The sequence below is a fragment of the Arvicanthis niloticus genome, chromosome 24 (assembly GCF_011762505.2).
Source record: "Arvicanthis niloticus isolate mArvNil1 chromosome 24, mArvNil1.pat.X, whole genome shotgun sequence".
NCBI classification, from domain to species: Eukaryota; Metazoa; Chordata; class Mammalia; order Rodentia; family Muridae; genus Arvicanthis; species Arvicanthis niloticus.
The window spans coordinates 881,293-898,636 of NC_133432.1; the positions used below are offsets into that span (position 1 = coordinate 881,293).

Sequence of the window (17,344 nt, forward strand, 5' to 3'; positions counted from 1 at the left end):
ACATCCCTGTAACGTTTAAAAACCACACTTCCCGTTTGTGCACACTCCCAGCATTTAAAAGACTAAGGTAGGAGGATTCTGACTTCAAAGCCAGCTTGAGCTGTATGTAGTGAGTTTGAGGCCAGTCTAAGCTCTATAGCAAGACCTTGTCTAAAAACAGTCAAGAATGATGGCTGCATATAGCCTTAAAGTCTGTAGAACTGTCTTTGTGGCTGGCTGGCTCCTTTCCACACTCCAGTTTTGCTGATCCATCATGTAAACCATAACAGCAAAGGCCTGTGTTGGCTAGTATGCATTCCATTCCATGCTCCGTTCTTGGTTTTGTTTTTCCTTCCCGAGACAGGGTTTCTCTGTGTAGCTCTGGCTGTCCTGGAACTTACTCTGTAGACCAGTCTGAACTCAAAGAGATCCACCTGCTTCTACCTGCCAAGCCTTGTGCCACCACTTCTTTATACCCCCTTCTCTTTTAGAATGTGAGCTTCCTGCTGACATACCTCCTGGCACAGAGCAGATACTCCGGGCCACTAGTGTGTGTGTCTGTGTGTCTGTGTATAACATTCTGTTACTTATATGCACATACAATTTTCTTTTTTTCTTTTTCTGAGACAGGGTTTCTTGTAGCACAGTATATCCCTGAACTTGCTGTGTGGCTGAAGATTACCTTGAACTCTTATTTTTACTGTTGTATTTTTGAGATAGAGTCTCATGATGTAGCCCTGGCTGGTCTAACACTGGCTACATAGACCAGGCTGGCCTCTATCTCACAGAGTTACACATGCCTCTGCCTCCCAAATGGTAGGATTAAAAGTGTGTACCATTATGCCTGGAAACCTTGACTTCATGATCCTCTTTTACCTCCCAAGTACTGGGAATTACAGGTGTATGTCTCAGTGCCCACCCAAGATAGTAAAATATAATTGTAACTTGAAAAAAATTTTAATTTATCATGTATACATATGTACATGATGTGTGTGAGTCATGGCATACATGTGGAAATCTAGGGACAACTTTGATGTTGGGGCTCAAGAGTTGTCCCACAAACCACACGAAACACCAGTCTCAGTCAGACAGGAATGGATTATTGAACACATACCTAAAGACTGATAAGATCAAGGCAACAGATGTATCAGACTCAGGAGCTGAAAGCTGTGCGCTGAACATTTCTCGACATCAGCTTTTAAAAACAAACAGCAAAAACCACGATGAGCTCATAGCAGATACAGGAGGTTGGGGGGTAGGATAGTCAGTCTTTTTCCCATGTTTCCTTAGTAATTTAGACATAACAGCTCAAGCTGACCTTCATCTTTCTTGGTTCTGAGTGAAGGCTGCAGCTGGAGAATTTCAAAGAGTAACAAACCTCATAACATACAGAACATAACAGGGTATGTGGTCGGTATGACCCTGCTCTGAGTCAAGTTATTTTTCTGCATCAATGACTAGTAGGCATATTACAGCAACAATATGAAGTAGCTGCCAGGCATGGAACAAAATGGTTCCAGCTGTGCTGGGGGGTGGGTCTCAATGGTGTCTGTTTGCTTTTCTCTTTACACAGGTGCCAGGGATTGAACGCAGATGGTCAGGCTTGTGTGGCAAGCACCTTTATTTGGTGAGCCACCTCACTGGCCCAGAAAAAGCTTTAAAAAATAAGATAATTTTAAGGCTCGGTAAATGTATTTTATTATGAACAGTTACTGGTATGTTCATGGCTCATTCATTACTTGCTTATTTGAATAGATATCTAGATACACTGTCTATTGTATCCCCGCATCTGTCATTTGTTCTGAGGTTAGATATCACTTAGTTTTGTTTGTTTTGGTTGTTTGGGGTTTTTGGTTTGGTTTGGTTTGGTTTGGTTTGGTTTGGTTTGGTTTGGTTTGGTTTGGTCTGGTCTGGTCTGGTCTGGTTTGGTTTGGTTTTGAGAAAGAGACTCTCTTGGCCTTCGACATCATTATGTAGACCAGGCTGCCCTTGAACTCTTAGAGATCCACCTACCTCTGCCTCCTGATTGCTGGGATTAAAGGTGTGTACCAACTGACCCAGCTCATGACATATTTTTATTCTTGCTTTAAAAGAAGGCATGACTAGGAAATTTGTTACTAGAAATTCGGGAGCAATAATAGGTATATCAGTAATTTTTCCCCCTAAAGACACTTATGAACGAAGCTTAAATCTTTCTCCTGAGTACATCTAGTCATAATTTTAACAATAGTACGCGATAGTAAAATATTTTTGTTATTTTTATGGTTGTTGTTTGCATGTATGGTGTGTATATACATGTTTGCATTTGTTGGGCACATATGTGTATGCAGATGTTTGTCCATCAGTGTGTACTTGCATGTGGAGGCCTAAGGCTCATATCAGGACTCCTCCTTGATTGATCATCCACTTTATCCTTTGAGGCAGGATCTCTTAATCAAATCTGAAGTTTGGTGATGGCTAGTCTCCTTAGGGATCCTATCTTTTAATGCTGTCCGTTCAGATGGCCTACCATACACACTTTGTGTTTATGTAGATACTAGCAATATGACTTCTGATACTCTTGCTATTACGGCAAGTACTTTAATCACTGATACATCTCTCCAGACTATAAGACATGGATAATGTGCTTTGAAACCTTCAGAAGGAAAAGAGGATTTGTGGGAGATGTTTGTTTTGGGGTTTGTCTTTTCTTAGACAAGGTCTCCCTATGTCTGGCCTGGAACTTACAGTGTAGACCAGGCTGGCTTCAAGCACACAGAGATCTGTCCTGCAAGTGCTGGGATTAAGGGTGTGCATGTTAATGCCCAGCTGAAGAATGTTTTAAGAACTGTGTGTGTGTGTGTGTTTGTGTGTGTATGTGTGTGTGTGTGAGTTGTTTTAAAAGCAGTCTTTTTTCTCTTATTAAAACATTTTTATACAATCTATTCTGATCATACTTTTCCCCTCCCCCAACTCCTCCCAGATCCTCCCATCCCTCTACCCAACTCTGTACCCTTTCTTTCTCTAAAAAAAAGTCCGTTGAGTTCATTTTGTTTTGGCCAACTACTCCTGAGCATGGGTCCAGGCCTGAGGTGTGGTTAATACCCAGTGAGATTCCATTGAATAAAACTAATTTTTTTCTTTGTAAGTGGGTATCACTGGCAGATAGTTTCTTGGTTGGGTTGGGAGTTCCTGAGTCCTTAGCCTTCTCATTGTTTGGACCCTGTGTGTGCCGTCACAGTTTCTGTGAATTCTTATGTGTTTTAGCCCTGCTGTGTTTGGAAGACATCATCCCTCCCCTCTGGGTCTCCATCTGTTTTCTGGATATGCATCTTCCTGAGCCCTGAAGGGAAGGATTTGATGAAGATACCTGGTTTAGGATTGAGCAATCCAAAATTCCTCACACTCTGCACATTGTCCAGTTGTAAATCTCTCTGTTGGCTGCCATCTTAAAAGCAGACATTTTGAATGGAAACAACTTGACAAAAAAATCTGTGACACAATTTGAAGGGCCATTAAACTGAAAGTATAGAGCACATTGAATAAGTAATGATGACACTGATGATGCCTTCTTTTTTCTTCTTTGCAGTGAACCCTAGGCCTGTAAAGTGCTAGGCACAATGTTACTACACAGGCAGATACCAGCTGTAATTGTTTCTCCAATATTCCTAAATTATTAGAAAAGAAAATGGAGTTTTTTTGATGCATTCAAGAATTTGCTTGGAAATCTTGATAGAATCTATTGTTGACTTCAAAAATCACCAAGTGTTCAGAGAAGGCCAGTTATATTATAAATAAAATTAAATCTTTATTACAACTAGATGGAAATATAAGAATTAAGAATAGCTAAGAATGGTGGTACACACCTTTAATCCCAGCACTCAGGAGGCAGAGGCAGACAGATCTCTGTGAATTCGAGGCCAATCTGGTCTACAGAGAGAGTTCCAGGACTGCCAGGCTGTTACACAGAAAAACCCTGTCTCAAAAGCAAACAAACAAACAAAAAAAAAATTAGGAATAAACTTAACTAGTAATAAACAGGTATAGTTGAGGAATATAAAACCTATTTAAGAAAACTGTGAATGAAATTTATTCATTCAGCAGTCTGTATGTTACCTATCCACTACATGGTAAACGAGCCAGTTACCTTCATCTTTACCAATAGGTTAGTCTTGAGAGGAAAAGACACAAGATGAGACCAGTTCTACATGGATTTGAGAGGGCTTCAGTGCTGGTACTTGATATTTCATCAAACTCATAGCATTCATCATGGTAAAACTTGTGTGTGAGTAATGTCAACTTCCTCACCTTCTTCTAGATGGCCGCTGCCAGGATAGAAGCTGGACACAACCGCCGCCACTTTAAGGCAGCTACTTTGGAGCTGAGTGAAGTGAAGAAAGAATTGCAGGCCAAAGAACACCTGGTACAGACACTGCAGGCCGAGGTGGATGAGCTCCAGTGAGTACCTGTTGCTTGCACAAGCATACCCCAGGGCTGGCCATGGTGATCTCAGTCATTTTCCATATATTACATCAGAGCAATTGGGGTTTTTCTCTCATCTTTAATTCATTTTGGATCTCACAGCAAGGATCATCTGTCTTATTAACTAAGGTGCCAAGTACTTTAGGGGCAAGTCAAAAGAACAGAATTATCTGACTCCTTTCTTACCATAACGCAGCTCCAGCTCTTCCTTGACTTCTTCCTGGAATAGAAAGAACTCCCATGTGAACATTCAGTCAAGGGATGTCTTGGATATTTTGAGATTCATTGTAGCATCACACCAACAGAGTATCAACTTGGACATGAGGAAAGGGGCAGGATAAACCTAGGCTGCACACAGCTCTACAGAAGCTTCAGAGGCCTTGGTTTATTATGTTATGAAAGTACCTGACAGTACCCTAATCTGAGCTTTGTGAATAGAGTGTACAGAGCACACAGGGCTTTTCAGGGCTAGTGTAGGGCTGGAACATCGGAAGGACATACTGTCTTTAGCCAATGGGAAGAAGTCTCACCATGGATAGCCTTGGAGGACAAATTGAGAGAATCTTGTCATTTTATTTTTAACTTGTTTGTTTGTTTGTTTGTTTGTTTGTTTGTTTGTTTAAATGCCAGGATTCAGGAGGGAAAGCATTCTCAAGAAATAGCACAATTCCAGACTGAGCTGGCAGAAGCTAGAACCCAGCTCCAGCTCCTACAGAAGAAGCTGGATGAGCAGATGAGCCAGCAGCCGACAGGGAGCCAAGAGGTGACAGCTAGGCCCCTGTTTACCTCTGCTCAGACAGAAAGTATATGCTTTTTAAAAATGTAATACTAAAAGATGAATAGAAATTCCTTAGAACTGTTTTACAGTATAAGACAGCTTTTTAAAATTGTCTTAGTCGTGTGCTTTTGTTCTTTAGATGGAAGATCTCAAATGGGAATTGGATCAGAAAGAACGAGAGATTCAGTCCCTGAAGCAGCAGCTTGACTTGACAGAGCAACAGGGCAAGAAAGAACTAGAGGGTACACAACAGACACTTCAGGTTGGTCCTGTCCCTGTCCCGGGTCCTGGATCAGTGTGGAAATGATACAGTCCCAGCCAAGCTGAGTGTTACACATGCAACAGGAGTTCTCAGTGAAGTGGATCACCATCTAGGCTCCCTGACCCCACCCCAGTAATCTGAAGACATTGTCCCCATTTTAGAATGAGGCTTGGCATGGTTACCTGGTTTAGGTTACATGCTGGATGGAGGAGAAACTAAGATAAACTCAAGCACTATCCCTTTGTTAAGTTATATGAAATGTAAGTACAAGGAGCATGCTTCTTAAAGCTCTAGTGAGTAGTATCAATCAATATGCAGTGTGTGCTTAGCTTATGATCAACTTCTCCATGAAGGTTCAAATGAGTAGTCTTTACTACTCAGGGAAATGACCAGAAACATAACTTGCTAATATTCCTCACTTGGTTTTTTTGTTGTTGTTGTTGTTGTTTTGGTTTTTTTGTTTGTTTGTTTGTTTTCAAGACAGGGTTTCTCTGTGTAGCCCTGGCTGTCCTGGAACTCACTCTGTAGACCAGGCTGGCCTCGAACTCAGAAATCCGCCTGCCTCTGCCTCCCAAGTGCTGGGATTAAAGGCGTGCACCACCACTGCCCAGCTCTAGTTTATACTGTTTTTTAAGAATGATTTAACTTATTCTAATAGCTGACTTTGGAATTTAAAGAGTCTTTGGTGTTAACTGTGGCAATCCAGATATTGCTGTTTGGAAAAGGCTCTGTGATAACTTTCAGGGATGCTGCAGTGATACTCAGCAATTAAGAGAACTTACTGCTCTTACGGGGTTTGGTTCCCGGAACTCAACTAGTAGCTCAGAGCTTTCTATACTTGCAACTCCCAAAGAGTCAACACCCTCTCCTAGCCTCTGAGGGCTCTTGAATGTCCGTGCTACACATAATCACACATAAGTGCTCACACATAAATCAGCCAGTCACTCTAAACATAATGTTTTGTTTTGTTTTGGTTTGGTTTTTTTTTTTTTTTTTTTGGTTTTTTTTTGAGACAGGGTTTCTCTGTGTAGCCCTGGCTGTCCTGGAACTCACTCTGTAGTCCAGGCTGGCCTCGAACTCAGAAATCTGCCTGCCTGTGCCTCCCAAGTGCTGGGATTAAAGGCGTGTGCCACCACCGCCCGGCCAAAGTTAACATCTTAAAGTATGTTTTAAGATGTTTTGTTTTTTTGGTTTTTTGGTTTTTTGGTTTTTTTTTTTTTTTTTTTTTTTTTTGGTTTTTTTTTTTTTTTTTTGAGACTGGCTCTTATGTAGCTCAGTTCTTATGAACTCAGCTTGATATGTAGCTAAAATTGGCCTTGAACTCTTTTTTTTTTCCCATCCTGATCGAAGCCCTCCCCCTCCTACCAGTTCCCTCCCTCACACAGTCCCTCCTCTCATCCTCCCTCCCCTTCTCCTTTGAGAAAGGAGAAGCCCCCCTGCATACCAACCTACCCTGGCACATCAAGTCACTGTAGGACTAAGCATGTCCTCTCCACTGAGGCCAGACAAGGCAGCCCAGTTAGGGGAATAGGATCAATAGGCAGGCAACAGATTCAGGGACATCCCCCACTCCTCTTGTTGGGGGACTGGCGTGAAGACCAAGCAAGCTTCACATCTGCTACATATGTGTGAGGGGAGGGGCCTAGGTCTAGCTCTTTGGTTGGTGGTTCAGTCTCTGGGAGCCCCCAAGAGTCCAAGTCCAGGTTAGTTGACTCTGTTGGTCTTCCTGTGGAGTTCTTTCCCTTAGAGGCCCTCAATCTTTCCCACAACTCTTTCATAAGACTCCCCATCTCCGTCTAATGTTTGGCTGTAAATCTCTGCATCTTTTTCAGTCAACTGCTAGGTGGAGCCACTGAGAGGACAGTTATGTTAGATTTCTTTCTATAAGCATAACAGAGTATCCTTAATAGTGTTAGGGATTGGTTCTGTGCAAGGGATGAATCTCAAGTTGGGCCAGTCATTATTAGTTCTGGCCTTGAACTCTTAATCCTTGTGCCTCCTGAGCCTCACCAGTGCTGGGATTATAGGCATGAGCCACTCAACTAGGACATTTTAGCTTTAAAAAATATCTGATCCTTTTCCTTAGACTGTCAAGTCTGAGTTGGAAATGGTACAGGAGGATCTGTCTGAGACCCAGAAGGATAAGTTTATGCTTCAAGCCAAAGTGTCTGAACTGAAGAACAACATGAAGACTCTGTTGCAGCAGAACCAACAGCTCAAGCTGGATCTCCGCCGTGGTGCAGCCAAGGTTGGATTTAGGTTTCATTCCTTACAAGTTAACTGTCTATCTCATTTAGATTTTGGCTGGGAGGTTGGGAGAGGGGGGCTGGAAGCAGGAGATTGGTAGGTTTTCTGGTCATTCACAGATCAAAAACATTTAAGCAACATTGAACTATCTTGTGCACAAAGATTATAACTCTGCTTAGACAGTGGCCAAACAACTTTATTTTGTTAACCTTGTTCAAGAGAATATTTATTTCATCTTGCTGTGATACTGTTTTAAACTAATGAACACACAGCCATGATATGCTGCCATTGTGGGACACAGTGCCTTCAGCTTGGCTCAGGTGGGAGCTTCATGCTAGTGTCAGCCCTGATGGAGGGTTGAAATAGCTAGCAGATAATTTTTGCACAATTGAAGTAAGTATTGCCTGATTTCTTAGGGAAGCTCAAGTATAGGCTTATATCTCAGGAAACTTCCATAAGAGAGTTCTGATGTCATGTTCAGTTCTTTCTCCTTAGGGTCATACACAAGTGGTTTGTGCTTAACTACGTGCATTAGGATTACTGGACCAGCTAGTATATCTTAACATACTAACTATTGGGCTGTTTTCATAGCCCTGGCAGTTCAGTCCTCTTCTCAGAGTGGGGATGCAGGGAGGGTCAGTCGTCACCGTGGAGAATGAAGAGAGCTAATGATGTGCTTTTACAAACAGAAGAAAGAGCCAAAAGGCGAGTCCAACTCATCCAGTCCTGCAACACCCATCAAGATACCAGACTGCCCTGTCCCAGCCTCATTGCTGGAAGAGCTGCTGAGGCCCCCACCTGCTGTGAGCAAGGAGCCCCTCAAGAATCTCAACAGCTGTTTGCAGCAGCTCAAGTATGACCCGTTTTCTATGCCCCATTTTTTTCAGCATTTAGACATGACATGTTTTTCCTGGGGGCATCTCTTCTGTTTGTAGAGTACCTATGACTTTGAAGCTCTTGTGAAGTAAAAGATTTTTTTACTGACAGAGCTTCTGGGGGGGGGGGGGGGTCCATGTGGTAAGGTGAAAATAGCTAAGTAAATCTTAGTGGGCCCTTAAAAGGTCAGGTGTTACACCTACCCCCTATATGCTAAACCTTTTAGCTTAGGACAGCAGAGACCAGCATCATGGACTATATATGGCACATGGGCTCCTGATAGGCAGGTGACCTTGTTGGGGGAAATCACATGTGACAATAGCCTCAGGTGACAGCTTCTAGACATCAACTTGATTAGCATTCAGGCTTTCAGGTCTGTGTCTTTCTCATGTTCCTACTGGAAGCACCTCTCAGAAAACAGAAACCTGTATCAGATTGTTTGCTGGCTTCTGCCCAGAGTGGGAAAAAAAAAAATCAAGAAATTTGCCTTCTTTGTCTCCTGTTGCAGGATATTTGATGACACTAGGAATCCCATGATTATATTATTTACTGGAAAAACCTGTTTCTAGTTGTAATGTGTCTCAGCCCAGCACACACCTTTAATCCAAGAGCTTTCTGTTTGTTGTAAACTGGATTAAATAAAATCAACCATAAATCTAGAGGAGGAGCAATCAAACGTTGGCAAGAGTGAACATGGGGCTGGGGAGACAGAGAATAAAAGGAAGTCAGGAGGATAGATAGAGAAATCACAGGATGTAAACCGGTGGAACATTGAGTTTGAGGGGGGTTTGAGACTGGGTGGAGAAGGAGAGATTCCTTTTTCTTTGGGTTGTCACTGAGAAGGAAAGTCAGCTGGAAGTTTTCTCTGCCTCTCTGAGCTAGCAGGCTTTCACCCCAGCATCCGACTCCTGAGTCTTCATTAGTAAAATGAATGATAGAGATTTTGTTACTAACAAACAATAGAGTCCAGCTGGTTTTGCTGGTCTGTTGTGATAACATGTATTGGTCTTTAAGAGAAACACTATGTGAGCCTGTCGCTTGTTAGCACTATGACTGTGGGTCTGTCTGATCCTTGTATGATTTAGGTTTCTTCTTCTGCCTCCTCTCTATCTCCTCAGGCAAGAAATGGACAGTCTACAGCGGCAGATGGAGGAGCATACCATCACTGTGCATGAGTCCCTGTCCTCGTGGGCTCAGGTGGAAGCTGCCCCAGCAGAGCATGCTCATCCCCGGGGAGACACAAAACTACATAATCAAAACAGTGTTCCCAGAGAAGGGCTGGGCCAGTGACCACTGTTGTCCTCATCACTAAGTATTTGTGGCTGTTGAAGAAATACTCTTGTCAATATTATTTATTTGATTGAATGCTCTGGTGGCTTTTTTTTTCCTTCTTTAAGAAATGAGATTTAAATTTCTCTTTACTTTTTATCGAGGATTAAAATAACAGAAAAAACTGGGAGGTAGGGGCACAAACTTTTAATCCCAGCACCCCGGAGGCAGATGCAGGCATGATCTCTGTGAGTTTGAGGCCAGCCTGGTCTATAGCTCAGTAGTTCCAGAAACAGCCAGGGCTACAAAGGGAGACTCTGTCTCAATTAATTAATTAACTAATTAATTAAGGAATGAGACAAGGATTAAAAACGTAGTCATTCTAAACCACAACTAGCTTTTCCCATGAAGTGACCAAATCTTAAAAACATCAGAGTTTGAACTGCTGGTGAAATCTGCGTGTGTCTATCTGAACAGTCACTTGCAGAAGGAAGGAATCATACATGTGGCTGCAGACACACATAAGACCTTTACTTTCCTACATAAGAGAGTTTTCATTGACACCTTTTGCTTTTTATTTCATTTGCTTTTCAAACTATCCTACCTAAATAGGATGTATGTATAAATATTGAAAGTCTCTTGAAAACATACACCTATATTATTTAAGGACCTAATTGTCTTACTGATTTCCTTTCGAAAATTTGCTATTGGGAAACAGTATACATGTAGCTTTAGGCTATCAGTTTAAAAATGTATTTTAAGCAATGTAACTTATTTTCTATGCATCCTAAAAACCAAATACCCTTGACACAGAGTTTTTTAGTTTTAGTCTTTTTATTTCTGAGGGTCTTTTCTGCCAAAAATCTCCATGAATTAATAACACTGACCTCTCAGGTCTGTGGCCTTACGTGGTTTTACTCACTTTGGCATACCAACAGGCAGGGCTAGTCAGGCCTTGTAGTTAGCAGGGGATGAAAGGATGTCCGAGGTCTCCTCATACTGACCGGACATCTGGAGAGCACTGGTAGAGGACAGAGTAGGAGAGGAGGCAGCCTTGATCTGTGTGGGTTGTAGACTGCATACACTGTGTCCCAAAGATGGTGTTTATGAAACATTGTGAATGTCTGTGTGGTCATCAGGAACTACCATGCACCTCTATTGAATACTTGTGGCACAAGAAGAGTAATTCCTGGAAGAAGGTAGGCAGCTTTGGTCTTCTGAGACAGGGTCAAGAGACAAAAACCTTGTTAAAAGTCAGCACTTTTGTTTAAAGTGTGTGATTTATTGCTGTCTGCTTCCCAAATCATAACAATGCTTTATAAACTGCCTAATTAGAAGAGTTGAGGTCTTTAATCTTTGTGAATGCTTGTGAAGAAAATTTAAAATAAAGAGGGTTTTTTGACTCATGACTGTAATCCCAGCACTTGGGAGGTAGAATCAGGAAGATGGTCAGTTCAAGACTAGTTTTCAGCTGCATACCAAGTGTGAGACAAAGCTGGGTTACATGAAACCATGACCAAAAGACAGACAAGCTGGAACAACAACAAAAAAGATCTGAAATATTCTTAGAAGGGAAAGAGAGAAAGGTCTGAAGTAGGAACCTCTAAGCATCAGTAATCAGTTAATTGGTGTCTTTTAGTGGGTTTCTTGTCTATTTTGTGGGAAATCAGCATGGCATTTTAAATGTGTTCTCTTACACTATCCTATTAAGAGGTTAACTGATGTGGTTAAAGTAGAGCTATCCAATGATGTCTGGTGCTTGAGAAATATTCTCTAGCAAGTATTGGAACTTTAAAATGTGTATATCATTTGTACAGGGTTAATCTTAAAAAAAAACTTTAAAACTTTATTATAAATCTCTAAGTTAGAAATTAGAAAAAGAAGGTAATTTACATTCCTATTTATTTTGTATACTTAATGTCAAAACCAAGAAATAGCACTTGGTTTTGGACTTAATTCTGCAACAGAGCTAGTTTCTCCTATGTGAAGAGATCTTCAAGTGAGTTGTATTGATTGTGTTGTCCAGGAAAAGGTAACTTAATTCTGAACTCATTCAAGTGAAGGTTGGTTTCATATCTTAACCCATTTTTTTCAGTTGCTTTGCTGTCCCATGTACAGGTACACCCTCAGAAATGGCACTTCTTCTAAACTTTGTAGTATGCCTTGCAGGTCCTTGCTAGGTTCCTCTTGGCTCCATGAAAGGCCTGGCATGTCTTGGCTTCTTTCTCTTTGCCTCTTTGTGTACCAATGTGTCTTTTCTCACATTGGTGGTTCAGAGAACTCTGAGATTGGAGCTGGCATTCTCTTAGGGTTCTTTAAGTCACCTTAAAGTTGAGTTTTCAAGTTTCCTTTTTTGTTTGTTTGATTTGGCTTTTTCCCTCCTAAGAGGGATCTAAGGGATTCTATTGTAATTCACCTCCTTGAGCTTATTCTTGAGTGAATATAGCTTGATTACTGTTGCCTCTGCAGTCAAAACTGGGAATTTTAGGTTTGCTAATGAAAAAGTGCATGCAGGTCTGGAGGATCGCTTCTTCAGGCAGGCTCACACCATTGTGCACATATCATATATGCTGTATTGTGTCCTTTACTGGACACCTTGGCTGGCATGACTTGTACTATTACTTGGTTTTCTTATGTTTAAAATAATTACCATGAAACTTCTATCATTGTTTTATGGTAGATGTCCAATTGATGCTGCGATTTTAGATTTTTACACAATTGTAGCAGGCAATGATTTTGAGAAGATGTAAGGATGACTTTACATGAACTTTGGGTACAGGGAGCAGGACCTGCTGTCTCAGAAGGTAGTCTTCGTGTATAAATCAGAAAGCTTGGTTAAATTCTTCTCCATTTCAAAAGAAACTTTACCAGTATGTGGATACTGTAAAAGCCATAGTCTTATAGGTCACTATGACATATATTTTTCATATATTTTGAAATAAAAATTGGCAGGTGAAGATTTTGGATTTAAAAGGGACCATCACATTTGAGATGAGAAAGTCTGGGAGCCTTGGAGGACCCCAGCGATAAGAATAGTACTGTGGTACAAGATACTGACTCATCCTAATATGCTCAGCAGTTGGGAATTCTAGCCCAGTCTACTCTGTAGTGGTCGGAGGTTCTGACAGGATCTTTGGGTCCATGTCCAGTTTGGAGGGTCCACCATTTCAGTGCTTTTTGAGTTTCTCATTTTTATAAAAAGTTATCTCACAAAAGAGTCAGTCTTCATGTTGGGGCTTTCCCAGGGAAGCTGTCATCACTGGTAACAAACTGTAACTTCAAAAGGCATATTGTTGCTGTTACTGTTTTCCCTTCTTTTTTTAATATAAGTGTGCTTGGGAAGTCCTTACATTTTATGCAATAAACTATTTTTGGTAAAGGTTTTCATAATTCATTGGGGAGGGCTTCCTTTTTAGTGCTAGCATTTTGTCATATTTGGGAGTAGCTTTTGTAGCTCATGTTGTTTCAAGCCATTGTGTCCTACCAAAGTTTGAAGTAGGATGAGAAGATTCACCCCTTGTTGTATTAGACCAACAGAAGTAGCATGGTAGCCATTGCTCTTCATTGGCCTGCATCCACCATCACCATTAAGACGGAGCATACTTGCAAAAGCATGTACGTGAGCAGAGCATGTTGGGAACCTGTCTGCACAATGCTCTTAAGCTAACTAATTTCTGCTGCTTAATTTTCATATCTCAAGCAATTTTTTCTATTTTTCATTCACTCTTTATTTTTGATCAGTCAATTATACAGGCCTATTTCAAGTAATTAATAAGCCACACAGTTTTAATTAAGCATGGGAAAGAGAAGAATTTGTGAAGCTCAGTATATAAGTCCCTGAGGCACTCAGGAACTGGATAGCTTATGCAGTATTAGAAGCAAGTTATGAAGGAACTATAAAGTGGGTTATTTAACACCCCTGTCATCCATGGTAGGTGTCTTAGTTTGGGTTTCTGTTGCTATGAAGAGACACCATGACCACAGCAGAGTGAGTATGTGTGTATATGTACATGCGTGTATAAATGAGAATTAGGCAAAAGCCTATTTAGAAAAAATAAGCTAGCTCTCTATCTACCTAACAATAAAAACAGGCAAATTCCAAACAAGATAAAATTGTGAACATTCTTTTTCAGTTTTTTCAGAGACAGGGTCTCTCTGTTAGCCCTGGCTGTCCTGGATCTCACTCTGTAGATCCTCCTGCCTCTTCCTCCCAAGTTTTGGAATTAAAGGCATGCACCATCACTGCCTAGCAACCACCACTCTCATAAAGGAAAACATTTAATTGGGGCTGGCTTACAGTTTGGAGCTTTAGTCCTTTATTGTCGTTGTGTGAAACACGGTGCTAGAAAAGTAGCTGAGTTCTGCATCTGGATCAGCACGTAGCAGAAAGAATAACACTGGCTTAAGCATCTGACACCTCAAAGCCCACCCACTGTGAATTCCTCTGACAAGGCCACACCTCCAATAATGCCACTTCCTGTGAGTTTTTTAGGGGCCATTTTCATCAAACCCCCACAATGGGTAACCATGGAAGAGTCCCCAAGCCTAAGTATGTAAGAATTCTTAGAATCTGTGCCATTCACTACCCTTTCTCAACTTTCGTATAACTATGCACTATTTCAATCTCCATCTTCATGGCCCTTATAATGGCATGAACCTGGCTCCCAAAGTAAACTGGGTGGTGACCTGTTGCTAAAGTTCCTTCCCAGGGAGATGTAAACAACATTAAGTTCACTCTGGGGAACCAATAAGTTTATTGGGGTTCTTTGCAGAGCATGGCTGAGAGGGTAATTACAGGAACATGGGTGCAGTTGGAAAGCCTCTACCCTGCAGCACAGATAGCGCACTCCTTCCCTAGTTCTCCCCACTCTATACTCTAGCCTCTCCAAATACAGCACATGGTAGGTAGCAGCTCCATACTCAGGTGAGGTTTTCATGAGGAGACAGAGTCAGGAAACCCAGCTGGGACAATCCTTTTACAAGGGGCAGAGCTGAACTCCCCAAAATAATGGCTGCTTGACTCAGAGAACAGTCACTCAGAACCACCTATATTCACAGGTCTTTTGTGTTCTTCTATAATTGAACTAGAGTTAGAGTTGAAGATGGCACCTACTAGGCTGCAGTTGTAGCAGCCCAGGTAAGAAGTGCTCACTCTCTCTCTCTCTTTTTTTTTTTTTTTTTGGTTTTTCGAGACAGGGTTTCTCTGTGTAGTCCTGGCTGTCCTGGAACTCACTTTGTAGACCAGGCTGGCCTCGAACTCAGAAATCGGCCTGCCTCTGCCTCCCAAGTGCTGGGATTAAAGGCATGCACCACCACTGCCCGGCTAGAAGTGCTCACTCTCAAGTCAGCTCCAGAAGCTCCTAGGAGAGAGAGAGAGACACACACACACACACACACTTAGGGTGCTCTTGTGTGTTCTGTATGAATATCCTATAGTAGTGGAACTCTATAGAGGAACAGCCTTGACTCATACACCCCACATTAAGTTTTCTGAACATTTAACGAGCATTTCCATATGCATTGCACTACCATTTGTCCACTTTGTATAACTTCACTATCTCCATCAGTAAGATCAAACTGGGTTTTCCCAACGCTTACATACCTTGTCATTCTGAAAGTAAGTCCAGACCACTTGCCAGCCTGTTGTTGGCCTAGCTACAGCCTATAGCCCATTATTCCTGGCCTGCTGTTTTTCTTAGCTTATATGAACTAGCATATCTCTGCCTGAGAATCTCAGGCTCCTGGTTGTAGCTGTTCCCAATTCTCTACTGAGGGCTGAGAACAACTGCAGATAACAACGTATCTCTGAGTGTATAGTACATTTCTGGTAAGTCTTTGATTTTTGAAAGAGGCTGGCCTTGAACTCAAGATCATCCTCCTCAGCTGCCTGGGTTTCAAACAAACGTTTCAGTCACTACACCCAGATCGAACAGTTTTAATGAACAATGGTCTTTTTAAATAAACACAATTATGAAGCAAAAGACGAAACATTAAAAGTTGTTCTCCACTGCTCTATGACATATTCCTGTACCTGTTTCTTGAAGGAATTAATAATACTTTAACCATCTGCCTCTATCTACAATAAATTTACTTACTGTGGTTTTTCGAGACAGGGTTTCAAAACTTAGTCTTGGGTGCCTCTTGGGCTCCATCTGTAGACCAGGGTGGCCTAGAACACAGGCCTTGCTTTTGTCTGGGATTAAAGATGTGTACCACTACACCCAGCTAAACTGAAATATGTGTAATTGGCCTTCTGAATCCTGGAGCTGTAAAAATAACTGGAAATTCATCTTAGCATTTCTCAAGTCATCTGGTTGGTTTTTTATTTTATATCTAGTTCAGCAAGCTTCCCTGAGTCTGTTCTGAGGAGTAAGTAACATCTTTAAACACATGGCCTAAAGGGTGTGTATATCTGACTCTTGGCCGGTAAAATGATTATGCACATAACTCGTTGGGGCCTCCACTCGGAGTTTAGGCCACTCCTCAGGCCACCCTCTTCGGATAGTGAGAACTGATTTTACAAGGTCCTCACTGGCAGGAAGGTAGGGTACACATTTGAACAAAACAGGCCTCCATCCCAGCGTCAACCCTCCACTCTGCCTTCTACGACCCCAAATAAGCAGCCTGCACGCTTCTTGCTGAAGACCGAGCAAAGTACATGTGAAAAGCCTCTACACCAAGGGCTTCCATAGACTTCGGTCCCCTCGTGATCTGTAGTCAGAAGTGAAATTATGGTGACATATACTTGTAATCGCAGCATTTCTGCGAGCTCAAGAAGGCAGGCCTCAAGCCGGACAGTGGTGGCGCATGCCTTTAATCCCAGCACTTGGGAGGCAGTGGCAGGTGGATATGAGTTCAAGGCCAGCCTGGTCTACAGAGTGAGTTCCAGGACAGCCAGGGCTACACAGAGAAACCCTGTCTCGAAACACCCCTCCCCCCCACCACCACCAAAAAAAAAAAAAAAAAAAAGAAGAAGGCAGGTCTCCAGCGTAAGGCCAGTTTGGAGGTATATAGTTAAGACTCAAAAAAGGGAAACAAAGGTTAGAGAAGGGCTTCAAAAATTATAATTAGCAGCCTGGCATGGTGGCTCACATCTTGAATCCCAGTGCTAGGTAGGCTTTCGCGTTATCCGTCAGAATGACACCGGCATTTTGCCTGGAGGGTCCGCTGGATTCCAGAGAAACATCTCCATTAACAAAAGGAGGCGGAGCTACAGAGCAGGCTTTCTGGACTTGGCCGCAGTTTTCACCCTCAGCCCCCACCAGTCAAGGACTCTGCCCCGCCGGCTCCGCTGGCCTCGGATGGCACCCAGTCTGGGTGGCTCAGGAGCCGGCTCTTGCTCTCCAGGGGCGAAGGAACAACTCGGCGCGGCGCGCCCATTCCACCTAAGGGCGAGCCGCGCCAGGAAGCGCGCCGTGTTCGAGTCAGGACCCCGATGTGCTGCCCGCGCCACTGCCGGGCTGCGCTCGCGT

At 42.4% G+C, this 17,344-nt stretch overlaps 1 protein-coding gene across 5 annotated transcripts in view; it reads left to right on the plus strand.

The window, feature by feature from the left end:
* Nucleotides 1-13,251, plus strand: part of Golga3 (golgin A3) — a 46,958-nt gene extending 33,707 nt beyond the window's left edge. For 2 of the 5 annotated variants that reach the window (XM_076922321.1, XM_076922322.1), the window contains exons 19-24: nucleotides 4,277-4,416; nucleotides 5,071-5,203; nucleotides 5,358-5,480; nucleotides 7,567-7,728; nucleotides 8,417-8,580; nucleotides 9,722-13,251. In XM_076922321.1, coding sequence (XP_076778436.1) covers nucleotides 4,277-4,416; nucleotides 5,071-5,203; nucleotides 5,358-5,480; nucleotides 7,567-7,728; nucleotides 8,417-8,580; nucleotides 9,722-9,893 — 894 coding nt within the window. In that variant the 3' untranslated portion in view covers nucleotides 9,894-13,251. Of the gene's footprint in view, nucleotides 1-4,276; nucleotides 4,417-5,070; nucleotides 5,263-5,336; nucleotides 5,481-7,566; nucleotides 7,729-8,416; nucleotides 8,581-9,721 lie in introns of those variants that run through there. The other 3 variants (XM_076922323.1, XM_076922324.1, XR_013106951.1) reach the window with 2 other exon arrangements.
* The last annotated feature ends 4,093 nt before the right edge of the window (nucleotides 13,252-17,344 follow it).